The 27,454-nt window shown below is 49.9% G+C and overlaps 1 protein-coding gene across 1 annotated transcript in view; it reads left to right on the top strand.

Annotated features, from left to right (window-relative positions):
- Window positions 1–24,946, top strand: part of LOC143803816 (N-lysine methyltransferase KMT5A-like) — a 97,520-nt gene extending 72,574 nt beyond the window's left edge. The window contains exons 2-4 of the mRNA XM_077281581.1: window positions 9,262–9,337; window positions 14,475–14,800; window positions 24,261–24,946. Coding sequence (XP_077137696.1) covers window positions 9,262–9,337; window positions 14,475–14,800; window positions 24,261–24,877 — 1,019 coding nt within the window. The 3' untranslated portion in view covers window positions 24,878–24,946. The remainder of the gene's footprint in view (window positions 1–9,261; window positions 9,338–14,474; window positions 14,801–24,260) is intronic.
- Window positions 24,947–27,454: the final 2,508 nt, after the last annotated feature.

Here is a 27,454-nt window from a genome sequence, read left to right as displayed (position 1 = left end):
GGTGAGTGCGGGCGGCTGTGCGTGGCTGTGGTGAGTGCGGGCTGCTGTGCGTGGCTGTGGTGAGTGCGGGCTGCTGTGCGTGGCTGTGGTGAGTGCGGGCAGCTGTGCGTGGCTGTGGTGAGTGCGGGCTGCTGTGCGTGGCTGTGGTGAGTGCGGGCGGCTGTGAGTGGCTGTGGTGAGTGCGGTCGGCTGTGCGTGGCTGTGCTGAGTGCGGGCGGGTGTGCGTGGCTGTGCTGAGTGCGGGCAGCTGTGCGTGGCTGTGGTGAGTGCGGGTGGCTGTGCGTGGCTGTAGTGAGTGCGGGCGGCTGTGCGTGGCTGTGGTGAGTGCGGGCGGCTGTGCGTGGCTGTGGTGAGTGCGGGCGGCTGTGCGTGGCGGTGGTGAGAGTGCGGGCGGCTGTGCGTGGCGGTGCTGAGTGCGGGCGGCTGTGCGTGGCGGTGCTGAGTGCGGGCAGCTGTAGTGAGTGCGGGCGGCTGTGAGTGGCTGTAGTGAGTGCAGGCAGCTGTACGTGGCTGTGGTGAGTGCGGTCGGCTGTGCGTGGCTGTGCTGAGTGCGGGCGGGTGTGCGTGGCTGTGCTGAGTGCGGGCGGCTGTGCGTGGCTGTGCTGAGTGCGGGCGGCTGTGCGTGGCTGTGCTGTGCGCGGGCGGCTGTGCGTGGCTGTGCTGAGTGCGGGCGGCTGTGCGAGGCAGTGCTGAGTGCGGGCGGCTGTGCGTGGCTGTGGTGAGTGCGGGTGGCTGTGCGTGGCTGTGGTGAGTGCGGGCGGCTGTGCGTGGCTGTGGTGAGTGCGGGCGGCTGTGCGTGGCTGTGGTGAGTGCGGGCGGCTGTGGTGCGTGCGGGCGGCTGTGCGTGGCTGTGGTGCGTGCAGGCGGCTGTGAGGGGCTGTGGTGAGTGCGGGCGGCTGTGAGTGGCTGTAGTGAGTGCGGGCGGCTGTGCGTGGCGGTGCTGAGTGCGGGCGGCTGTGCGTGGCGGTGCTGAGTGCGGGCGGCTGTGCGTGGCGGTGCTGAGTGCGGGCGGCTGTGCGTGGCTGTAGTGAGTGCGGGCGGCTGTGCGTGGCTGTGGTGAGTGCGGGCGGCTGTGAGGGGCTGTGGTAAGTGCGGGCGGCTGTGAGTGGCTGTAGTGAGTGCAGGCAGCTGTACGTGGCTGTGGTGAGTGCGGGCGGCTGTGCGTGGCGGTGCTGAGTGCGGGCAGCTGTGCGTGGCGGTGCTGAGTGCGGGTGGCTGTGCGTGGCTGTGGTGAGTGCGGGCTGCTGTGCGTGGCTGTGGTGAGTGCGGGCTGCTGTGCGTGGCTGTGGTGCGTGCGGACGGCTGTGAGTGGCTGTAGTGAGTGCGGGCGGCTGTGCGTGGCTGTGGTGAGTGCGGGCAGCTGTGAGGGGCTGTGGTGAGTGCGGGCGGCTGTGAGTGGCTGTAGTGAGTGCAGGCGGCTGTGCGTGGCTGTGGTGAGTGCGTGCGGCTGTGCGTGGCGGTGCTGAGTGCGGGCAGCTGTGCGTGGCGGTGCTGAGTGCGGGCAGCTGTGCGTGGCGGTGCTGAGTGCGGGCAGCTGTGCGTGGCGGTGCTGAGTGCGGGAGGCTGTGCGTGGCTGTGGTGAGTGCGGGCTGCTGTGCGTGGCTGTGGTGAGTGCGGGCGGCTGTGCGTGGCTGTGGTGAGTGCGGGCAGCTGTGCGTGGCGGTGCTGAGTGCGGGCAGCTGTGCGTGGCGGTGCTGAGTGCGGGCGGCTGTGCGTGGCTGTAGTGAGTGCGGGCGGCTGTGCGTGGCTGTGGTGAGTGCGGGCGGCTGTGAGGGGCTGTGGTGAGTGCGGGCGGCTGTGAGTGGCTGTAGTGAGTGCAGGCGGCTGTGCGTGGCTGTGGTGAGTGCGGGCGGCTGTGCGTGGCGGTGCTGAGTGCGGGCAGCTGTGCGTGGCGGTGCTGAGTGCGGGCGGCTGTGCGTGGCTGTGGTGAGTGCGGGCTGCTGTGCGTGGCTGTAGTGAGTGCAGGCGGCTGTGCGTGGCTGTGGTGAGTGCGGGCGGCTGTGCGTGGCGGTGCTGAGTGCGGGCAGCTGTGCGTGGCGGTGCTGAGTGCGGGCGGCTGTGCGTGGCTGTGGTGAGTGCGGGCTGCTGTGCGTGGCTCTGGTGAGTGCGGGCGGCTGTGCGTGGCTGTGGTGAGTGCGGGCAGCTGTGCGTGGCTGTGGTGAGTGCGGGCGGCTGTGCGTGGCTGTGGTGAGTGCGGGCGGCTGTGGGTGGCTGTGGTGCGTGCGGACGGCTGTGAGTGGCTGTAGTGAGTGCGGGCGGCTGTGCATGGCTGTGGTGAGTGCGGGCGGCTGTGAGGGGCTGTGGTGAGTGCGGGCGGCTGTGAGTGGCTGTAGTGAGTGCGGGCGGCTGTGCGTGGCTGTGGTGAGTGCGGGCGGCTGTGCGTGGCGGTGCTTAGTGCGGGCGGCTGTGCGTGGCGATGCTGAGTGCGGGCGGCTGTGCTGAGAGTGCGGGCGGTTGTGCGTGGCTGTGCTGGGGGCCTGAGCAGGCGGGGACACCGGCGTGCTGTGGGGGTCAGGTGCCGGAGTCGCCGCTAGCTCAGGCCCCCGGCACTTGCTATATTTACCTGTCCCCCGTTCCATCTATGCGCGCTGCTCCATCCTCCGGCTGTGACTGTTCAGTCAGAGGGCAGCGCGCATTAAGCGCGTCATCGTGCCGTCTGAACTGAACGTCACAGGCGTCTGCGCTTTCCGGCGCCATTTTCTTGAAGACACGCAGTGTGTCTTCAAGAAAATGGCGCCGGAAAGCGCGGACTGCGCAGGCACCGATTCCGGGAGCAGGGGGACATTCATGGCCCGGATTCGGAATCGCATCGGTGGAACGGGACAGGTAAGTATTGCATACTCACCCTCCTGGCACGTCCCTGCTTCTCCGTTGGAGATCGCGGTGTGCGTTCAGTGCTTACGCATACCGCGATCTCCTGGGAGCGTCACTCTGTGGGGTCCAGACTGCGCCGGCGCTTGCGCTTGCGCAGTCTATAAAGGCTTCGGACAGAGTGACGCTCCCAGCGTTATATTATCGATATACCTTTATCTTTGTTTTATATATCCTCAAGTAGGTCTCTTGGTAGTCTCCCTGCCTTTTTTTTCCACTCACACTGTTTATCCTTTATCTTATTTTTCTCCATTTCATATATACATATTCTTTTGCAGCGGACCTAATAGTGCCATCTTACATGGGGGGGCCTTAGCTCTTGTTACATAGGTCCCTTTATTACAGGGGCTCTGGTAACATGGATATTCTTAACCCCTTAACGACCGCCGATACGCCTTTTAACAGCGGCCACTAAGGGTACTTAAACCACAGCGCCGTTAATTAACGGCGCTGTGGAAAAAGTGAATAGCGCCCCCCAGAGTCGGATTTTCTCTGGGGTCTCGGTTGCTGAGGGTAGCCGAGACCCCAGAGAACATGATTCGGGGGTTTTTTACCGACCCCCGAGTTGCGATCGCCGGTAATTAACCGTTTACCGGCGGTCGCAACAAAAAAAAACAAAACGCGATTTGTCATTTAATTTCTCTGTCCTCCGATGTGATCGCACATCGGAGGACAGAGAAATGGGGTCCCCGATCGCCCCCCAATACTTACCTATCTCCCCCGGTGCTCCTCGATGGGCGCCGCCATCTTTTTCCGGGGAAAAAATGGCGGGCGCATGCGCAGTGCGCCCGCCGCCCGGCACCCGGAAGATCTTTGAGGTCTCGGCTGCCGGGGGTTTTTACCGACTCCAGTTTTGCGATCGCCGGTAATTAACTGTTTACCGGCGACCGCAAAAAAAAAAAAGAAGCGATGTCATTCTCTGTCCTCTGTGATCGCACATCAGAGGACAGAGAAATAGGGTGATTCGGGGACCCTGTTACACTTACCGGTGTCCCTGAGTCCTCCTGCTTCTTCTGCTGGCCGCCGGCTTCTTGCTCCGGTAAGAAAATGGCGGGCGCATGCGCAGTGCGCCCGCCATGATCTGCCGGCCGGCAGAGGAAGATTATTCCACTTGTTTTATTTTGGTCACTGTGAGATCCTATCACAGTGATCAAAATAAAAAAAATAGTAAATAACCCCCCCTTTATCACCCCCTTAGTAAGGGCTAGGGTTAGGATATGTGCACACGTAGAATGGTTTTCTGTGGATTTTTCCGCAGCGGATTTCATAAATCCGCAGGGCCAAAACGCTGCGTTTTTCCTGCGGATTTATCACAGATGTACCGCGGTTTTTGTGCGGATTCCCCTGCGATTTTCTATTATGGAGCAGGTGTAAAACCGCTGTGGAATCCGCAGAAAGAATGGACATGCTGCGGAATGTAAACCGCTGCGTTTCCACTTGTTTTTTTCCGCAGCATGGGAACAGCGTTTTATGTTTCCCATAGGTTTACATTGTACTGTAAACTCATGGGAAACTGCTGCGGACCCGCAGCTGCGGAAACGCTGCGGTTCCGCAGCAAAATCCGCAACGTGTGCACATAGCCTTAGGGCTAGGGATAGGGCTTGGGTTAGGGTTAGAGCTAGGATTAAGGTTAGATCTAGGGTTAGGGCTAGGGTTAGGGTTGGAGCTAAAGTTAGGGTTAGGGTTGGGGCTAGGTTTAGGGCTAAAGTTAGGGTTTGGGCTAAAGTTAGGGTTAGGGCTAGGGTTGGGGCTAAAGTTAGGGTTAGAGTTGGGATTAGGGTTTGGATTAGGGTTGGCATTAGGGTTACATTTGGGATTAGGGTTAGGTTTGAGATTAGAGTTAAGGCTAGGGTTGGGATTAGGGATAGGGGTGTATTGGGATTAGGGTTATTTTTTGAGTTTGGGGTTGAGATTAGGATTAGGAGTGTGTTGGGTTTAGGGTTTTGATTAGTGTTATGGTTAGCTTTGGGATTAGGGGTGTTTTGGGGGTTAGGGTTGTGAATAGGATTATGGATCGGGTTGGGATTAGGGTTAGGGGTGTGTTGGGGTTAGGGTTGGAGTTAGAATTGGGAGGTTTCCACTGTTTAGGTACATCAGGGGGTCTCTAAACGCCACAGCCAATTTTGCGCTCAAAAAGTCAAATGGTGCTCCCTCCCTTCTGAGCTCTGCCGTGCGCCCAAACAGTGGTTTACCCCCACATATGGGGCATCAGCTTACTCGGAATAAATTGGACAACAACTTTTAGGGTCTAATTTCTCCTGTTACCCTTGTGAAAATAAAAACTTGGGGGCTAAAAAATCTTTTTTTGTGGAAAAAAAAAATATTTTTTATTTTCACGACTCTGAATGCCCAAGTGCTTCACAGAAGTTTATAATGCAAAGTTTTCACCATACATCTAGATAAGTTCCTTGGGGGGTCTAGTTTCCAAAATGGGGTTACTTTTGGGGGGTTTCTACTGTTTAGGTACATCGGGGGCTCTGCAAATGCAACATAATGCCCGCAGACCATTCTATCAAAGTGTGCTTTCCAAAATGGTGCTCCTTCCCTTCCGAGCTCAGCCATGTGCCCAAACAGTGGTCCCCCCCACATATGGGGTATCAGTGTACTCAGGACAAATTGGACAACAACTTTTGGGGTCCAATTTCTCTTGTTACCCTTGTGAAAATAAAAATTGGGGGGCTAAAAAAATATTTTTCGTGGAAAAATATTTTTTTCTTATTTTCACGACTCTGCATTATAAACTTCTGTGAAGCACTTGGGCATTCAAAGTTCTCACAACACATCTAGATAAGTTCCTTGGGGGGTCTAGTTTCCAAAATGAGGTCACTGGTGGGGGGTTTCTACTGTTTAGGTACATCGGGGGCTCTGCAGACGCAACATAACGCCCGCAGACCATTCTATCAAAGTCTGCCTTCCAAAACGGCGCTCCTTCCCTTCCGAGCTCTGCCATGCGCCCAAACAGTGGTTTATCCCCCACATATGGGGTATCAGCCTACTCAGCATAAATTGCACAATAAATTTTGGGGGCCAATTTCTCCTGTTACCCTTGTGAAAGTAAAAATTTGGGGGTGAAAAGATCATTTTTGTGGAAAAAATATGATTGTTTTATTTTCATGGCTCTACATTATAAACTTCTGTGAAGCAGTTGGGGGTTCATAGTTCTCACCACACATCTAGATAAGCTCTTTGGGGGGTCTAGTTTCCAAAATGGGGTCACTTGTGGGGGGTTTCTACTGTTTAGGTACATCAGGAGCTCTGCAAATGCAACATGACACCCGCAGACCATCCCATCAAAGTCTGCATTCCAAGCGGTGCTCCTTCCCTTCCGAGCCCTGATGGGTGCCCAAACAGTGCCCCCCCCCCACATATGGGGTATCAGCGTACTCAGGACAAACTGGTCAACAGATTTTGGGGTCCCTTGAGAAAATAAAAAATTGCAGGCTAAAAAATCATTTTTGAGGGAAAAAAGGATTTTTTATTTTCACAGCTCTACGTTATAAATTTCTGTGAAGCACTTGGGGGTTTAAAGTGCTCACCACACATCTAGATACGTTCCTTAAGGGGTCTAGTTTCCAAAATGGGGTCACTTGTGGGGAGTTTCTACTGTTTAGGCACATCAGGGGCTCTCCAAACGCGATATGGGGTCCTATCTCAATTCCAGCCAATTCTACATTGAAAAAGTAAAACGGCACTCCTTCCCTTCCAAGCTCTGCAGTGCACCCAAACAGTGGTTTACCCCCACATATGGGGTATCAACGTACTCAGGAGAAATTGCACAACAACTTTTGTGGTCTAATTTCTCCTGGTACCCTTGTGAAAATAAGAATTCGTGGGTGAAAAGATCATTTTTGTGTAAACAAATGCGATTTTTTATTTTCACGGCTCTACTTTATAAACTTCTGTGAAGCACTTGGGGGCCCAAAGTGCTCACCACATATCTAGATAAGTTCCTTAAGGGGTCTAGTTTCCAAAATGGTGTCATTTGTGGGGGGTTTCCACTGTTTAGGCACATCAGGGGCTCTCTAAACATGACATGGCATCCGATCTCAATTCCAGCCAATTCTGCATTGAAAAAGTCAAACGGTGCTCCTTCTCTTACAAGCTCTGCGGTGCGCCCAAACAGTGGTTTACCCCCACATATGGGGTATCGGCATATTCAGGAGAAATTGCACAACAAAATGTATGGTTAAATTTCTGTTTTTACACTTGTGAAAATAAAAAAATATGGTTCTGAAGTAAAATGTTTGCAAAAAAAGTTAAATGTTAATTTTTTCCTTCCACATTGTTTCAGTATATATACAAGCAGGGTGTGACTATAATGTAATAAAATATAACTTTTAATAAATAGGTTTAAAAGCGGTATGAATGTACCTGTATAAACATACAAAAGTAAGGACTCACAATAAGATCACATTAATAGGAGTAAAACTATACTGCTCCCCGAGATTAACCATCTCTATTCCAATACATAAATCTCCTAGGGGAGAAGAGTACAGAAATCACCAAGATCACCATCAATTTTCATATATCCAATATCCCTGAAGTCTTTTCATGGGAGAGAGGCAAAATAGTGGTGACAAAAATGTGTAAATGGAACGATCTCACCTCAGACTTCTCTTTAAAGTGGAAAAGACCGCTCACAGGTTGGCGCTGCATCCGGGAGGGGGGGCACGTTTCAGCCACACAATCAACCACCCACGCTGCCAAAAAAGTTAATGCTTAGCCCCAGAATAAAGAAACCATTTCCCTACGCGTTTCGTTATCCTCACTCATCAGGGGAAATTTTTCAAAGTGTCCTACCACACTCGTGGTGGGCACACAAAGTGGGGGTATAGAGCAATCAATACGATAGCGTTACCGCTATTCTTAAATAGCCCGCCCTGTATTCACCCAGGGTAGCAGGCTGATGATGTCAAATGCTCAGCGTCCAGGCTGGAACGCATCGAGGCGTGCCGGTTGCTACGTGACTACTGGAGTCCCGATATTGAACGCTGCCATGTAAGGAAAATATATGCTGGAGATACAGGCTGCGTAGCAAGGGAGAAAAATATTAACCCCTTATTAATCAATTGCTAGGGTTAGTTCTCCACTAAACAAAAGGAACCTACAACCCCCCTATATTAGTTGGCTGAAGAGGTTTGAATGAAATCCTGACATATAGCTGCTTTCTGGAAAGCTAGTTTAATATACCATATTTCCCTGCTCTTCTTTCCCCCCCCTTTCTCTTCCTCATTAGGGTATAAAAGGGCTGTATTTAGGGTCAGCCATCGTGGAATGGGGGCGCCATTCTCTCGTTTTTTCTGTCCCAGGGTGCCAACCTCCATATGCTAGGTAGGTTTTATACATCAGGAGCACTAGGGTAAGATGGTGGTATTACATACAACTATATCCCTCTTTCTGTCATTTCTGGTGCACCATCCCCCGGTTATATATATATTTTATATATAAAATTCTCTTGGTCAATCACCAATACGGTTTTCACCCTCCCCCTCCATCTCTCCGATATAACCATATTCTTCAGCCAACTAATATATGTATTTTTCCCCTATATTGGGGCTTCTTGGCAGTGCTTTATTTGACTTGTTTTTTTCCCTTTCTGAGGGATCATAACCGGCATGTGCTCACTTTTAGGTTCCTCCCTCCTAATTAGGGGGTTGTAGGTTCCTTTTGTTTAGTGGAGAACTAACCCTAGCAATTGATTAATAAGGGGTTAATATTTTTCTCCCTTGCTACGCAGCCTGTATCTCCAGCATATATTTTCCTTACATGGCAGCGTTCAATATCGGGACTCCAGTAGTCACGTAGCAACCGGCACGCCTCCTGTGTGTTGGTGCCTGAATAGCGCGTTGCTAGGGAAACAGAACTATACGCGTCACCGGAAATGACGTCTCGGCTCTACCGGAAATGACGCTTGCGGCTCAGCGATGCGTTCCAGCCTGGACGCTGAGCATTTGACATCATCAGCCTGCTACCCTGGGTGAATACAGGGCGGGCTATTTAAGAATAGCGGTAACGCTATCGTATTGATTGCTCTATACCCCCACTTTGTGTGCCCACCACGAGTGTGGTAGGACACTTTGAAAAATTTCCCCTGATGAGTGAGGATAACGAAACGCGTAGGGAAATGGTTTCTTTATTCTGGGGCTAAGCATTAACTTTTTTGGCAGCGTGGGTGGTTGATTGTGTGGCTGAAACGTGCCCCCCCTCCCGGATGCAGCGCCAACCTGTGAGCGGTCTTTTCCACTTTAAAGAGAAGTCTGAGGTGAGATCGTTCCATTTACACATTTTTGTCACCACTATTTTGCCTCTCTCCCATGAAAAGACTTCAGGGATATTGGATATATGAAAATTGATGGTGATCTTGGTGATTTCTGTACTCTTCTCCCCTAGGAGATTTATGTATTGGAATAGAGATGGTTAATCTCGGGGAGCAGTATAGTTTTACTCCTATTAATGTGATCTTATTGTGAGTCCTTACTTTTGTATGTTTATACAGGTACATTCATACCGCTTTTAAACCTATTTATTAAAAGTTATATTTTATTACATTATAGTCACACCCTGCTTGTATATATACCTTTTTGACTGGTGCATCTATATTTAGTCACATTGTTTCAGTTCCTGTGAAGCACGTAAAGGGTTAATAAACTTCTTGAATGTGGTTTTGAGCACTTTGAGGGGTGCAGTTTTTAGAACGGTGTCACACTTTTCTATTTTCTATCATATAGACCCCTCAAAATGACTTCAAATGTGATGTGGTCCCTAAAAAAAAATGGTGTTGTAAAAATGAGAAATTGCTGGTCAACTTTTAACCCTTATAACTCCCTAACAAAAAAAAAATTTGTTTCCAAAATTGTGCTGAAGTAAAGTACACATGTGGGAAATGTTATTTAGTAACTATTTTGTGTGACATATCTCTCTGATTTAAGGGCATAAAAATACAAAGTTTGAAAATGGCTAAATTTTAAAAATTTTCGCCATATTTCCATTTTTTTCATAAATAATCGCAAGTAATATCGAAGAAATGTTACCACTAATATGAAGCACAATATATCACGAAAAAACAGTCTCAGAATCAGCAGGATCCGTTAAAGCTTTCCAGAGTTATAACCTCATAAAGTGACAGTGGTCAGAATTGTAAAAATTGGCTCTGTCACTAAGGGGTTAAGTTGTTGTCATTGTTTTGTCCCCTTTGTGCCTGTATGTTTTCCATGTTGCACTCTCTATTAGGACATTGTGCTAAGCGCTGGCCCTTCAACCAATGAACTTTTGCCTCTTAGCGCCTGCGCACCTTTCTTTGACACTCCCCCTATATGATGGGTTTGTCTTTCTTGGCACGTGCGTCTATCCTGGCCAGGATAGTCTTCCGGGTCCGTACCGCTCTTCTCCACACACCGGCCACATGTTATGCCTGATTGTTCCACTATTTAAGGTTGGTTGATTCCCCGACACAATTCCCCTGTCAAAGCTGCGGTCTGCAGCGATGCGCGTGGGGCTTCCAACGCCGCTTTGGTCTCTTGATCAGTGACCCTTGAATCTGAGACCTTTGATTCTTAATACACCCACTTATCTGGTAATCGGACAGCTTTTCCATCTTTTTGCGTCCTTTTTTTCTCCCCCCTCTCTCTTTTTACTCGCATACTTACAGCTTCCCCTTATTTTCCACACAAATTAGGGAACTATTTTTCTATCTGTTAGGAGGGGTTACATGCTCACACTAAGACCTATTGGGGTCTTGCCCAAGGTCTGTTCTTTTTGTCTCCCTGGGGACGCCCAGTGTGAGGTTTTATGTTGTGGTATAGCGACCCCTGTGGCAGCTAGGGGGCGCTGTGTGTGCTCCTTGAGATATGCATTGAGGCATATATATGGTGTGCAAGGACCTGTGGTGATGTCACGCTCACCTGACTAGCCATGTGACAGGTACCTGGGTGTGGTTACACCTATGTAAAGGAGGTGTGTGGAGCACATGTTGGAATGTGAGTGTTAGTGGGTAAGTGTCCGTCAGGGTCCGTCAGGGCAGCACAAGCACAAGTGTCCGTCAGAGCAGCACAAGCACCTGCCATCATCAGATGGTGAGTATGTACGGTTTGTTTTTTTTTACTTTTACGCTGGTAACCACGGTAAACATCGGGTTACTAAGCGCGGCCCTGCGCTTAGTAACCCGATGTTTACCCTGGTTACCCGGGGACTTCGGCATCGCTCCAGCGCCGTGATTGCAACGTGTGACCGCAGTCTACGACGCTGGAGCGATAATCATACGACGCTGCGACGTCACGGATCGTGCCGTCGTAGCGATCAAAATTGCACTGTGTGACGGTACCCTAACTCTTGTTCTATGTACTGGCCAACATGGCACAAACAGATATATCTTTCCTGTATCAGCATTTATTTAACAATTGTAACCAGGCACTCCAATAGGTGATTAGTATAAGATCTTATTGATAGCAGTCAAGTGTTAAAATACAGTGAAAAGACCAGTGTAGAAAAAAAGTCAACCTTCAACAGTCTTCCTGTATTACCGTGCCCGGTGATAATGGCATGCGAGCGGCATGCACCGCTGTACAGGAAGTGCCTGGTGTAACAGGCCAGATTAACCCCCCGCCCAGACTATACCCGGGGTTAAAGTGGCCTAGGCCAGATTATACCCCGGGTATATTCTGGCCTAGCCAAAACTATACCCCGGGGTTCAAATTGGACTAGTCCAGTTTATACCCCTCCAGGTCAGAATATACCCCAGCTACTGTAGATCAGATTTTTCATGCTTTTGAGAACCATTGAGTGACATTCTTAATAACGGGGCCCCAGGCAGCACCCAGGGCCCCAGGCAGCACCCAGGGGCCCCAGGAAGTGCCCGGGGCCCCAGGCAGCGCACAGGGGCCCCAAGCAGCGCACAGGGGCTCCAGGCATTCGCACGGGGCCCCAAGCAGTGCACAGGGGCCCCAGGCAGCACACAGGACCCCAGGCAGCCCACAGGAGCTCCCAGATAGCGCACATGGGGGCAGAGACAGTGATGAAGGGGGTAAGAGATAGCGCCCAAGGGGGGGAAAGAGGCAGAGCGCATGTCCCCTGTGCGCTGTCTGGGACCCCTGTGCGCTGTCTTCTGCCACGGGCCCCGTGTGCTGCCTGGGGCCCTGCGGGCTGCCTGGGGCCCCGTACGCTGTTTGGGGCCCCGTTTACTTCCTGGGGACCTTCTGTGCTGCCTGGGGCCCTTCTGTGCTGCCTGTTGCCCTGTGCTCTGCCTGGGGCCCCTGAGCTCTTCCTGTGGCCCCTGTGCTCTTCCTGTGGCCCCTGTGCTCTTCCTGTGGCCCCTGTGCTCTTCCTGTGGCCCCTGTGCTCTTCCTGTGGCCCCTGTGCTCTTCCTGGGGCCCCTCTGTGCTGCCTGGGGCCCCTCTGTGCTTCCTGTTGCCCTGTGTGCTGCTTGGGGCCCCGTGCACTTCCTGTTGCCCCTGTGCTCTTCCTGGGGCCTCTCTGTGCTGCATGGGGCCCCTCTGTGCTGCCTATTGACCTGTGCGCTGCCTGGGGCCCCTGTGCTCTTCCTGGGGCTCCTCTGTGCTGCCTGGGGCCCTGTGTGCTCCCTTGGACCCCTGTGCGCTGCCTGGGGCCCTGTGCACTGCCAGGGTCTCCGTGTGCTGCCTGAGGCCCCTGTGCGCTGCCTGGGGCCCCTGTGCGCTGCCTGGGGCCCCTGTGCGCTGCCTGGGGCCCTGTGCGCTGCCTGGGGCCCTGTGCGCTGCCTGGGGCCCTGTGCGCTGCCTGGGGCCCCTGTGCTCTTCCTGGGCCCCTCTGTGCTGCCTGGGCCCCTCTGTGCTGCCTTGGGCCCTGTGTGCTGCCTTGGGCCCTATGTTCTGCCAGGGGCCCCGTGTGCTGCCTGATGCCCCTGTGCGCTGCCTGGAGCCCTGTGGGTTGCCTCGGGCCCCTGTGCCCTTCCTGGGGCCCCTCTGTGCTGCATGGGGCCCTGTGTGCTGCCTTGGGCCCCTGTGCACTGCCTGGGGCCCTGTGTGCTGCCTTGGGCCACTGTGCGCTGCCTGGGGCCCTGTGTTCTGCCAGGGGCCCCGTGTGCTGCCTGATGCCCCTGTGCGCTGCCTGGGGCCCTGTGCGCTGCCTGGGGCCCCTGTGCTCTTCCTAGGCCCCTTTGTGCTGCCTGGGGCCCTTTGTGCTGCCTTGGGCCCTGTGTTCTGCCAGGGGCCCCGTGTGCTGCCTGATGCCCCTGTGCGCTGCCTGGAGCCCTGTGGGCTGCCTGGGGCCCTGTGGGTTGCCTGGGGCCCCTGTGCTCTTCCTGGGGCCCCTCTGCACTGCCTGGGGCCCTGTGTTCTGCCAGGGGCCCCGTGTGCTGCCTGAGACCCTTGTGCGCTGCCTGAGACCCTTGTGCGCTGCCTGAGACCCTTGTGCGCTGCCTGAGACCCTTGTGCGCTGCCTGAGACCCTTGTGCGCTGCCTGAGACCCTTGTGCGCTGCCTAGAGCCCTGTGGGCTGCCTTGAGCCCTGTGTGCTGCCTGGTGCCCCGTTTGCTGCCTGGGGCTCCGTTATTGATTATATCACTCAATGGTTTTCAAAAGGCTGAAAAATCTGATCTACAGTAGCTGGGGTATATTCTGACCTGGAGGGGTATAATCTGGACTAGTCCAATTTGAACCCCGGGTATAGTTTGGGCTAGGCCAGAATATACCCGGGTTTAGACGAAAATCCCCATATGTACAATATTAAGGAAAAAGAGGCATAGGCAAAAAGTATGAATTTAATAAAAACATCTTTTTAATAGAAAAATCATTAAAAAACAATAATACTCAACAGGACAATCCTCTTAATAAAAAGCAGCTGGGAACCACATCCAAATGAGGTAATATACCAATATATAGCAACAATAATCAATACTGCGACAAAATATGAGCAGGCAGCACAAAGATATTAAATGACCTATAGTCTAAAAAAAAGCTGTATAAAGTAATATGGTGTATTAAATATATCTAAATGTCATGGAACATATGCTCCTATGATCCTACAACCAGCCATGAATAATAATAATAATAATAATAATAATAATAATAATTTTTATTTATATAGCGCCAACATATTCCGCAGCGCTTTACAACTTATAGAGGGGACTTGTACAGACAATAGACATTACAGCATAACAGAAATCACAGTTCAAAACAGATACCAGGAGGAATGATGGCCCTGCTCGCAAGCTTACAAACTATGAGGAAAAGGGGAGACACGAGAGGTGGATGAATATACTCATTATCCCTTAGTGGCGTGCGCAGCCTAAATAAAGTGCCTCGTGCATCTCAAGTAAACTGCATACAGTAACATTGCTAAGGTTTGTAAACTTACATAGATGAAGCTCCAGGTAAGGAGCGTTCCACAGCGACCCCGACAGTGCCGTTTCGCCTGACTTGCTTCCTCCTATTTTCCGACTGAAACGTTTGTGATTACTGTATGTAAATAACCCCCCCCCCCATCCTTTTTTGCATCACAAGACTTTGGAGTGTGCCTGTCACTTATATTCTATATATCAAGGTTTGGGAACCTATGACTGTGCACCTCCCCTCCTAGGCTGTGCTGAACATTCTTTATACTATGGTAAATTACTTGTCCTTAACTTCACAGATCTCCAGTGGTGAAGAGAAAGAGGATCATAACAGAGGAAAAAGACAGCAACGAAGAATCTGGCAATGAGGAATCTGGCAATGAGGAATCTGGCAATGAGGAATCTGGCAATGAGGAATCTGGCAACGAGGAATCTGGCAACAAGAAATCTGGCAGATGGGAAAAATATAGTTACTATCAGAAATTGCTTGAAATATGTCCTGTTCATTTGAACAACACTGTTCCAAAGTTAAGCATATGTAAAGGCATAACCAAGAATAATGCAAAGTATTGCCAGGAAAAGTGGAGGCGGAGCCAGTATCAACTAAGAGTTGCAGATGTTGCAGGTGAGTTCTGATAAATATAAGAGAAAGTAGCCACCTAAAAATTCGCACACCACCAATGAATGGTAGAAAAAAGGAACAACTTTTATTGGTAAATAATTAAAAACAGATTAAAACCATGAAAGATGTCCATATCCACCCATTTGTCTGCTCACAATGCCTAAACACATATAAAAATATACAGAACAATATAGTATTCATGTCCAAAATACCATGCTACCACCTGGCATAGGGGAGAAGAAAATTGCAAAACTGGCACACAGATATATCATGCGATGCTGTATATAAATCACCCCCTGATCCTATGTCACAGCACAAGGTGTATGAAGTCCTAAGTAAAGCCCATATAAATGATGGGCCAGGCCAAAACAATAAGGCCACAGACTAATATACAATCTCGACCAATCACCCAATACCGGCAAGGTCCCAGAACCGGGGCAAACAGAGGACCAGAATGGCAATAGGAAATCTCACCAATAAATAACAAGGGCCTGAATGGCCGGTGGCAGGAGCAGAGCAGCAGGGTGGACAGACCCAACGCGTGTCGCGGCGTCCAAGGCCGCTTCGTCAGGGGTGATTGGTCGAGATTGTATATTAGTCTGTGGCCTTATTGTTTTGGCCTGGCCCATCATTTATATGGGCTTTACTTAGGACTTCATACACCTTGTGCTGTGACATAGGATCAGGGGGTGATTTATATACAGCATCGCATGATATATCTGTGTGCCAGTTTTGCAATTTTCTTCTCCCCTATGCCAGGTGGTAGCATGGTATTTTGGACATGAATACTATATTGTTCTGTATATTTTTATATGTGTTTAGGCATTGTGAGCAGACAAATGGGTGGATATGGACATCTTTCATGGTTTTAATCTGTTTTTAATTATTTACCAATAAAAGTTGTTCCTTTTTTCTACCATTCATTGGTGGTGTGCGAATTTTTAGGTGGCTACTTTCTCTTGTATTTAGTAGTGTAACTATAGTCACTTTTTCTGCACCCCCACCCTTTATTTACACGCACAGTGTAGTGCGCCAGCTACCTTGGGCTCAGGTGAGTTCTGATATATTCATTTTAATGGTAATTCTATGTCTGCATAAAACCAGGAAAGGATGTCTTGGAAAACTACAGCCTTGTCAAAGCAACCTTAACCCCTTAATCCCATATGATGTACTATCCCGTCAAGGTGACCTGGCACTTAATTCCCAGTGACGGGATAGTACGTCATAGCGATTGGCCGCGCTCACGGGGGGAGCGCGGCCGATCGCAGCCGGGTGTCAGCTGCCTATTGCAGCTGATGTAGCGCCCCCACTGCCGCAGGGCCGAGGGGTACCCGGTACCGGGCCTCTGAGTCTCTGCTCTGGGGTTGTCACGGTGGCTAGGCCCAATCCGTGACCCTGCTGAGGGGCGTACAGTGATAGATATGATGGATGATGGTGGTGGTGAGGCTGTAGTGGTGCGGTGCAGTAAATAACGAGGACACCAGGTTGCAACCTCTTTACTGAAGATCTCTTGGCCCTCAGTCCGGAATCCGGATAACCAGGCTGCGCAAGTCCGGCCGGTCCAATGGCACCTCCAGAGTTCTCTTAACAGGTGGAAATCTGTGCCTTCCTGCTAGCGCTATGTGTTGCGGTCCTTCCCTGCTGTGCTTACAGAAAGTCCCCACAACTGTTGTGTCTGTTTCTTAAGTTCCCTCACAACTTGATTAGATGTTCTGCTAATCCTCCGTCCCTCCCTGGTGTTACGGTTAAGACAGCACCCGTATGACGGGTAGGCTCGGAGCTCTTCCAGGACCCTAGAGTCGCCCCTCTCCACAAGTTGCCCCCCAAGACTGCATAGGTGATTTAGATGAGACAGCCCGCCTTTGCCTTTGACTGACTGTCCTGCCGTTGGTTTAGAGTATTGCCTGAAGCTGAATGTTGTAATACTCCCTCGGCGTTCCGGCCGCCGGTTGTGCGCCTCAGTAGGATGTTGCCTCGGTCTTACAGCACGACTCCTACTGGTATTCTCCTTCTTGCTTTGATCTCGTTTCTCACTCAGCACAATCTATCTCGCTTCCAATCCCTCCTTGGGCACCGCCGCTATACTGAGCAGGCACGGTCCCGTTACGTTCGCTCAAGTTGCCAGGCCTCTGTCAGGATCCCACCCCTGACAGGGACCCTACCGAATCTTCCCCCACAACACCCTCTGCCACAAGGTGTTGCCTGGTTCCAACCCAGTCAGCTTTCTTTCTAACTTCCTGCCTGACCCCCAGTTTTACCAGTGTGTCGGGAGTGGCCTAATGAATAGAACCCTTAGCTCCCCCTGGAGGCCCGGCTGTGAAATGTATTGGTGTCTGTGATACCTGGTCAGATGAACTCCTTCAGTGCCATCAGACGTACCATAGCTCCCCTTAGTGGCGGAGCCACAGTACTGCAACGACCAGGACTCTGGGGCGCTGCACTGACATCCAGCACATTAACCCCTGGCACACCGCGATCAAACATGATCGCGGTGTACCGGCGGTACAGGGAAGCATCGCGCAGGGAGGGGGCTCCCTGCGTGCTTCCCTGAGACGATCGGTACAAGGGTATGTACTCACCTTGTACCGAGCGTCTCCTCCCTGCAGGCTCCGGATCCAAAATGGCCACGGGGGTATTCTACTTAGTACAAATTCTTGAACCAAAATTTAACATTGCCTTTAAGGACGTACACTCTGAATCCACTAAAGACCTTCTTATAATCACATTATAAGGCAATTTAACTTTACATTCTCCTTCTTCAAGTCTGCAGGACCGCCTGTCCTAACGGCACCAGACCTTCTGCCTCTCCTTTCTGTGCAGGACCGCCCCTTTCAGCCCGGGCCTACTGCCTTTTCAACTACTATACACAGTATAGAACATAACATTTACTTTCAGTTTGAAATCACCGAGCCATCCTTGTATGGCTCCTAAGAGGACTCACCGACTAACCCCGCACGGGTTCACCTTCTGTCCTCACTCTTCTATCAACATTATCAAACATTTCTTACAATCAACTAGTTGGATACACATAACTTTTACATGTAAGCATCCTCATCACTTCCTTTGGTCAAGACATTATTGCTATCTATCTGTCTTAAAGCAACACCATTATTTAAATGCAACAAGTGAACATCCCCTTTAAGAGGGGACCAAGTCTTTATGAGGTAGCATATCTTCTCAAGCTACCAGTCCATACTCAGCTAAGGCTCCGGTGCGGTATCTTCACAAAGAGTCCTTCTTTAAGTAAAACCAGTAGGGAGCACCTTTAAGAAGGCGCAACTATTTACAAAGAGTTTGTATCATGCACTGTTCATGATTGCGGCAGTTCTTGAAGACTAAGAAGAAAATAATCAAAAGCAGTAGGGATCCCGGGTCAACAAAGGGATCCCTTCAGGAATAACCCTAAATGGTTTTAGCAGCAACATGGTGAAAACAGTTAACTTATTTACAGTCATTAAAACTTATCCACTACTCGGTTTCTGGCAGCCCCCACCGAGGCTTTACCTGGCAGGTGGCTTTCTGCGGCCTGGATAGGCTGAACTCCAAGTCCACTCCCGTGGCCAGGTGTACTCCGTGGGTTTGGGTCTTCTGCACGATCAGGTCGTGCGCTGCAATGAGGGTCTGTGTGGGTCGATGGATGATGCTGGCAGCAGCAGCTGCGGCAGCAGCGGCTTCAGCGGCGAGCTCCTCCCCCTTGGTGCAGGATACCGCCAGAACGGCGGTGCAGCGCTGCATATCCCGGGCCCACCAGCTGCTCCCCTTTAGGTGCCGGCGGTATGTGACCACATCCCCCGGCTTCAGGAAGGACTTGGCGCCGTCTCCGCACAGGCAGGGCTCCACTTCATCCCGGGTGATGCGGACTCTCAGGGCTGTCCCGATCTCCTGCACGAAGCCCTTTCCCGTCTGGGGCAGGTAAACAATCACGACGCCCCACTTCGGCAGGGAGCCCTCCAGCAGCTCACCACGCGCCTCCCGCTCCACTTCCCGCTGGAACTCCGCAACCAGGTGATTCCTGTACTCTCCCCAAGGGAAGGGCCCCATATCTGGCCCCCCCGGTTCTTTGGGAGCAGGCGGCAGGAATGCTGAATCGCCAGTGACCGCGGCGGCGACCGGGTCTGGTGCAGAGGTGAGGCGGTCTCCCTGGGGGTCGCGGCACTCAGTACCCCTACCTGGGGTGACTCCTCCAGCGTCACTCCTTTCCCCTGGGGGAGGCACACGGGCTGGGGACTGCGCAGGCAAAGGGTGCCCCATCGACAGCTCCCACGGATCCAGATCCTCCAGCGGGGGCATATCCGAATAATCTTCCGGTGACGGGGGTCGATGCGGGGCCATCCTTTTCTGCAGGCCTTCTTCAGTCTCCAGTCCCACCTCATCTGAGTTATAGTTTCGTTTCTTCGGTCTCCGCCCGCCATAGAAGATCAAGAGGCGGATCTCCCCTGTCGACGGGCCCGCCCTTAGGATGCAACAATATTTAGACTGGGCGGCCATTGTCCTTCGCGCTCTTTAGCTTGTCTACGCCTATTCCACGCCCCTCTTCTCTTCCTGCGCTCTCCTCAGCGCTGTATTGGCGGCGGATTTTGGCGGTAAATGGCGCAGCACAGTCTTTACAACAAAGTACAGTCCAAGTATAACAAATCACAGTTCCAAGGCACACATGACCTGATTCTTCAGGCTTAAGTAGATCCTGTTCGTGACGCCAAGTTGTAGCGCCCCCACTGCCGCAGGGCCGAGGGGTACCCGGTACCGGGCCTCTGAGTCTCTGCTCTGGGGTTGTCACGGTGGCTAGGCCCAATCCGTGACCCTGCTGAGGGGCGTACAGTGATAGATATGATGGATGATGGTGGTGGTGAGGCTGTAGTGGTGCGGTGCAGTAAATAACGAGGACACCAGGTTGCAGTCTCTTTACCTCTTTACTGAAGATCTCTGGGCCCTCAGTCCGGAATCCGGATAACCAGGCTGCGCAAGTCCGGCCGGTCCAATGGCACCTCCAGAGTTCTCTTAACAGGTGGAAATCTGTGCCTTCCTGCTAGCGCTATGTGTTGCGGTCCTTCCCTGCTGTGCTTACAGAAAGTCCCCACAACTGTTGTGTCCGTTTCTTAAGTTCCCTCACAACTCGATTAGATGATGTTCTGCTAATCCTCCGTCCCTCCCTGGTGCTACGGTTAAGACGGCACCCGTATGACGGGTAGGCTCGGAGCTCTTCCGGGACCCTAGAGTCGCCCCTCTCCACAAGTTGCCCCCCAAGACTGCATAGGTGATTTAGATGAGACAGCCCGCTTTTGACTGACTGTCCTGCCGTTGGTTTAGAGTATTGCCTGAAGCTGAATGTTGTAATACTCCCTCGGCGTTCCGGCCGCCGGTTGTGAGCCTCAGTAGGATGTTGCCTCGGTCTTACAGCACGACTCCTACTGGTATTCTCCTTCTTGCTTTGATCTCGTTTCTCACTCAGCACAATCTATCTCGCTTCCAATCCCTCCTTGGGCACCGCCGCTATACTGAGCAGGCACGGTCCAGTTACGTTCGCTCAAGTTGCCAGGCCTCTGTCAGGATCCTACCCCTGACAGGGACCCTACCGAATCTTCCCCCACAACACCCTCTGCCACAAGGTGTTGCCTGGTTCCAACCCAGTCAGCTTTCTTTCTAACTTCCTGCCTGACCCCCAGTTTTACCAGTGTGTAGGGAGTGGCCTAATGAATAGAACCCTTAGCTCCCCCTGGAAGCCCGGCTGTGAAATGTATTGGTGTCTGTGATACCTGGTCAGATGAACTCCTTCAGTGCCATCAGATGTACCATAGCTCCCCTTAGTGGCGGAGCCACAGTACTGCAACGACCAGGACTCTGGGGCGCTGCACTGACATCCAGCACATTAACCCCTGGCACACCGCGATCAAACATGATCGCGGTGTACCGGCGGTACAGGGAAGCATCGCGCAGGGAGGGGGCTCCCTGCGTGCTTCCCTGAGACGATCGGTACAAGGGTATGTACTCACCTTGTACCGAGCGTCTCCTCCCTGCAGGCTCCGGATCCAAAATGGCCACGGGGCCGCATCCGGGTCCTGCAGGGAGTACTTCCGGGTGCCGTGCAGGCGCTGGTAAGCCTGCAGCGATGTGAGTGAGATCGCCGATCTGATAGAGTGCTATGCAAACTATCAGATCGGCGATCTGTGATGTCCCCCCCTGGGACAAAGTAAAAAAGTAAAAAAAAAAAAATTTCCACATGTGTAAAAAAAATTCCTAAATAAAGAAGAAAAAAAAAATATTATTCCCATAAATACATTTCTTTATCTAAAAAAAACAACAACAAAAAACAATAAAAGTACACATATTTAGTATCGCCGCGTCCGTAACGACCCAACCTATAAAACTGTCCCACTAGTTAACCCCTTCAATGAACACCGTAAGAAAAAAAAAAAAAACAAGCCAAAAAGCAACGCTTTACTATTATACCGCCAAACAAAAAGTGAAACAACACGCGATCAAAAAGACGGATATAAATAACCATGCTACCGCTGAAAATGTAATCTTGTCCCGCAAAAAACGAGCCACCATATAGCATCATAACCAAAAAAATAAAAAAGTTAGTCCTCAGAATAAAGCAATGCCAAAAGAATTATTTTTTCTATAAAATAGCTTTTATCGTATAAAAGCGCCAAAACATAAAAAAATGATATAAATGAGATATCGCTGTAATCGTACTGACCCGACGAATAAAACTGCTTTATCAATTTTACCAAACGTGGAACGGTATAAACGCCTCCCCCAAAAGAAATTCATGAATAGCTGGTTTTTGTTCATTCTGCCTCACAAAAATCGGAATAAAAAGTGATCAAAAACTGTCACCTGTCCGAAAATGTTACCAATAAAAACGACAACTCGTCCCGCAAAAAACAAGACCTCACATGACTCTGTGGACCAAAATATGGAAAAATTATAGCTCTCAAAATGTGGAGCCGCAAAAACTTTTTTGCTATGAAAAGCGTCTTTTAGTGTGTGACAGCTGCCGATCATAAAAATCCAATATAAAAAACGCTATAAAAGTAAATCAAACCCCCCTTCATCACCCCCTTAGTTAGGGAAAAATAATAAAATTAAAAAAATGTATTTATTTCCATTTTCCCATTAGGGCTAGGGTTAGGGTTAGGGCTAGGGCTAGGGTTTGGGCTAGGGTTAGAGCTAAAGTTAGGGTTGGGGCTAAAGTTAGGGATAGGGTTTGGATTACATTTACGGTTGGGATTAGGGTTGGGATTAGAATTAGGGGTGTGTCAGGGTTAGGGGTGTGGTTAGGGTTACAGTTGGGATTAGGGTTAGGGGTGTGTTTGGATTAGTTTCAGGTAGAATTGGGGAGTTTCCACTGTTCAGGCACATCAGGGGCTCTCCAAACGTGACATGGCGTCTGATCTCAATTCCAGACAATTCTGCGTTGAAAAAGTAAAACAGTGCTCCTTCCCTTCCGAGCTCTCCCGTGCGCCCAAACAGGGGTTTACCCAACATATGGGGCATCAGCGTACTCGGGGCAAATTGGACAACAACTTTTGGGGTCCAAGTTCTCTTGTTATCTCTGGGAAAATAAAAATTTGGGGGGCTAAAAATCATTTTTGTGGGAAAAAAATGATTTTTTATTTTCACAGCACTGCGTTGTAAACTGTAGTGAAACACTTGGGGGTTCAAAGTTCTCACAACACATCTAGATAAGTTCCTTGGGAGGTCTAGTTTCCAATATGGGGTCACTTATGGGGGGTTGTACTGTTTGGGTAAATCAGGGGCTCTGCAAATGCAACGTGATGCCTGCAGACCAATCCATCTAAGTCTGCATTCCAAATGGCGCTCCTTCCCTTCCGAGCTCTGCCATGCGCCCAAACAGTGGTTCCCCCCCACATATGGGGTATCAGCGTACTCAGGACAAATTGGACAACAACTTTTGGGGTCCAATTTATCCTGTTACCCTTGTGAAAATACAAAACTGGGGGCTAAAAAAATCATTTTTCTGAAAAAAAAAAGAATTTTTAGTTTCACGGCTCTGCGTTATAAACTGTAGTGAAACACTTGGGGGTTCAAAGCTCTCAAAGCACATCAAGATAAGTTCCTTAGGGGGTCTACTTTCCAAAATGGTGTCACTTGTGGGGGGTTTTAATGTTTAGGCACATCAGGGGCTCTCCAAACGCGACATGGTGTCCCATCTCAATTCCAGTCAATTTTGCATTGAAAAGTCAAATGTCGCTCCTTCTCTTCCGAGCTCTGTCATGTGCCCAAAAAGTGGTTTACCCCCACACATGGGGTATCGGCGTACTCAGGACAAATTGTACAACATCTTTTGGGGTCCATTTTCTCCTGTTACCCTTGGTAAAATAAAACAAATTGGAGCTGAAGTAAATTTTGTGTGAAAAAAAGTTAAATGTTCATTTTTATTTAAGCATTGCAAAAATTCCTGTGAAGCACCTGAAGGGTTAATAAACATCTTGAATATGGTTTTGAGCACCTTGAGGGGTGCAGTTTTTAGAATGGTGTCACACTTGGGTATTTTCTATCATATAGACCCCTCAAAATGACTTCAAATGAGATGTGGTCCCTAAAAAAAAAAATGGCATTGTAAAAATGAGAAATTGCTGGTCAACTTTTAACCCTTATAACTCCCTAACAAAAAAAAATTTTGGTTACAAAATTGTGCTGATGTAAAGTAGACATGTGGGAAATGTTACTTATTAAGTATTTTGTGTGACGTATCTCTGTGATTTAAGGGCATAAAAATTCAAAGTTGGAAAATTGTGAAATTTTCAAAATTTTTGCCAAATTTCCGTTTTTTTCACAAATAAACACAAGTTATATCGAATAAATTTTACCACTAACATGAAGTACAATATCTCATGAGAAAACATTGTCAGAATCGCCAAGATCCATTGAAGCGTTCCAGAGTTACAACCTCATAAAGGGACAGTGGTCAGAATTGTAAAAATCGGCCCAATCATTAACGTGCAAACCACCCTCGGGGCTTAAGGGGTTAATAATAATAATAATTTTATTTATATAGCCCCGACATATTTCACAGCACTTTACAGTATAGAGGGGACTTGTACAGACAATAGACATTACAGCATAACAATAACCATAGATGAAAACAGATACCAGTAGGAATGAGGGCCCTGCTTGCAAGCTTACAATCTATGAGGAAAAGGGGAGACACGAGAGGTGGATGGTAACAATTGCTTTAGTTATTCAGACCAGCCATAGTGTAAGGATCATGTAAAGCTGCATGAACCAGTAATCACCCTAAGTATGTAGCAGTACAGACACAGAGGGCTATTAACTGCATAAAGTGTATGAGAACATGATGTGAGGAACCTGGTTATGGTTTACGGTTTGTGAATGGGCCACACAGGGATAGTTAGGTTAATGCGTTGAGGCGGTAGGCCAATCTGCACAAATGTGTTATTAATAATGTAATGCAATTTTTTTTTTCCCCTTGCAGGACACTTCAGGCATAGGCCTAAAAAGGATGAGGTGGCAGCCTATATAGAAAGTCAGGGGTGGAAAAGTAACTTCCCACGACTAGACCATGTCAGCCAAGCTTGGAAGAAGCCCGAATCCAGAAAAGAAGCAGATGACAGCAAGTACATCATGGATATGGTTAAATCGCAGGAATGGAGAGGACTGGTAATCATAGCGGACCACAAGAGGGGCGGCAGGAAGCTAATGACAACGCGTGGGTTTAAAAAGGGAGACATCGTGTGCGATTACCACGGAGTTCTCATGGACGCAAAGGCAGCAGAAGAGCTTCAACAGACAATTGACGAGAACTGCTACATGTACTTTTTCCTCTTCAAAGAGAAGTGGATGTGCATTGATGCAACTGAGGAGCCTTGCCAGTGCCACCAAAATCTGCCATCTACTTTTGGGAGAATTGTTAATCATTCTACAAAAATGAACAATCTTAAACCGGAAGTTAGATGCCTTGACGGCAAGGACCTGGTAATCCTCTTTGTAGCTTTAAAAGATCTCAAGCCAGGGACAGAGCTGCTGTTGGACTACGGAATCAGGAGGAGCCAACGTGGGGAAGGAGCAGAACTTCCTTGGCTGGACAGCTAGTGCATAGACTTTATAAGAAAATGCAGCAGTGACCAGTGTGACATGCGAAAAGCTGGCCCTTATCACAGCTTTATGTGCCCAACGTTCGTTCTCCATGGAGCGCCCCCACACCGCCGCAGGGCCGAGGGGTACCCGGAGCCGGGCCTCTGGGTCTCAGTCCTGGGGTTGTCACGGTGGCTAGACCCGGTCCGTGGCCCTGTCTGTCAGTGGGGGACGTCCGGTGGAATAAGTGATGATAAGGGGTGGTAATAGTGGTGCAGTTGTGGGGTGCAGGTCGCGGTAAATAACGAGGACACCAGGTTGCAGTCTCTTTACCTCTTTACTGGAGATCTCTGGGTCCTCAGTCCAGAATACGGTTCACCAGGCTGCGCAAGTCCGGCCGGTCCAATGGCACTTCCAGAGTTCCCTTCACAGGTGGAAATCGGTGCCTTCCTTCTAGCGCTAAGTGTTGCGGTCCTCCCCTGCTGTGCTTACGGAAAGTCCCCACAACCGTTGTGTCTGTTTCTTAAGTTCCCTCACAACTCGATTAAATGATGTTCTTCTAATCTTCCGTCCCTCCCTGATCTTCTGGTTGGAACGGCACCCGTTTGTCGGGTAGGCCTGGAGTTCTTCCGGGACCCTAGAGACGCCCCTCTCCCGCAATTGCCTCCCAAGACTTCATAGGTGATATGTGTTAGACAGCCCGCCTTAAACTGACTGTCCTGCCGCTGTTTAGAGTATTGCTTGAAGCTGAATGTTATAATACTCCCTCGGCGTTCCGGCCACCGGTAGTGCGCCTCAGTAGGGTATTCTCCTATTGCTTGATCTCGTTTCTCACTCAGCACAATCTATCTCGCTTCTAGTCCTTTCTTGGGTCCCGCCGCTTCCCGGAGCTGGCGCGGACCCGTTACGTTCTTTCCAATGCCAAGCCTCTGTCAGGATCCCACCCCTGACAGAGACCCTACTGTCTCTCCCTCCACAACACCCTCTGCCACTAGGTGTTGCTTCATTCAATCCAGTCAGCTTTCTCTTACTAACTTCCTGCCTGACCCCCAGTTTACCCACTATGGTGGGGAGTGGCCTAATGAATAGCACCCTTAGCTCCCCCCGGAGGCCCAGCTGTGAAATGTATTGGTGTCTGTGATACCTGATCAGATGAACTCCTTCAGTGCCATCGGACGCACCGTAGCTCCCCATAGTGGCGGAGCCACAGTACTGCAACGACCAGGACTCTGGGGCGCTGCATCCACATTACAGGGGTTTTCCCACAAACAATGTTCATTTAAAGTTGATTTTAATAGATCTTGGAATAATATTAATAATAATCTCCACAATTGGATGTGATAAATAACATGTTCCATTCCTGAGATATTCTTATATATGTGTCCCTGAAATATAATGTGTAATATCTGTTTGTGACTGTGATCATACCACATCTCCTGGGTAGGGGGAGGACACAAGAGAGTATGAAGACATTACCACACGGGATCACAGATGATTCTTTTTGTAAGCTTTACCTTTCCCAGCCTGTTTATAAAAAACGTATTACCTCAAAGAAAGATTTCCAATCCCGTGCTGTAATGTTTCTATACTGTTTCTTGTACTTCTTCCCCTGCCCAGTAGCTGTGGTATGATCCGACCATGTCCCTGTATACACGGACATTACACATTAAATATCAGAGACACATATATAAGATTATCTCAGCACAAAAACATTTTTTCTAAACACATCCAATTGTGGAAATTATTATTATTAGTCCAAGATCTATTGACTAAAATTACCTTTATTTGTGGGAAACCCCCTTTAAGCCCCTTTTACCATTGTGTGAAACTTACAATTTGTTAATAAACATTTTCTCTGTTAAGTTCAATGTAGCTTATTATTCTAGTGTTAGTGATTGGCAGCTTTCTGCTTGTTAATGGTGTCAGAGTCTGTATAGCTATCTTGTTAGGAGTAGAGGGTATATATGTGCGAACTCACACAAAACAGCTTAAGGTGCAAAGTGTCATCACAAATGTGAGGGAGCCTTTAATTCCACTCCTGCATTACAAATCTTGCATTTCTATTGTAATAACTTGTCTAGGATGCCCACCATGACCTGCCCAGTCTGCTACAAAGGAGTGGCCAATGCAAACCGTGGTCACCCAAACCCTGTCCTGATCATTGACCGGTTGGTGGCGGGCACGGAATACCCCAGGTCTACCCTTCTGACATTCACTAGGGGACCCCAGCAGTCAGACTCCCATGGATCATTTAACTATCCATTCTTCTGTTTATAGGGAATAACTAACTAGTCACAATACCATATAATACAGTCTGAAATTGCAGCCTATGTTATCCTATGGAATGTTAAAAATACATGTGCAGATGGAGTTTGCAAAGCCACATAGGATAAAATGGGATGTGGGCCTCAGCCTGCTGTGTGTGAATGGTCCCTTAGATGAGAAAGCAGTGCAGCGCCCCAGAGTCCTGGTCGTTGCAGTATTGTCGCTCTTCCACAAGGGGGAGTGATGGTACGTCTGATGGCACTAAAGGAGTTCACCTGACCAGGTATCATAGTCACACACTACACTTCACATCCGGCCACCAGGGGGAGC

Source organism: Ranitomeya variabilis, chromosome 2 (assembly GCF_051348905.1).
Source record: "Ranitomeya variabilis isolate aRanVar5 chromosome 2, aRanVar5.hap1, whole genome shotgun sequence".
In the NCBI taxonomy this organism is placed as follows: Eukaryota; Metazoa; Chordata; class Amphibia; order Anura; family Dendrobatidae; genus Ranitomeya; species Ranitomeya variabilis.
The sequence above is the reverse complement of the archived record's forward strand: the minus strand, read 5'-3'. Positions and strand labels throughout refer to the sequence as shown.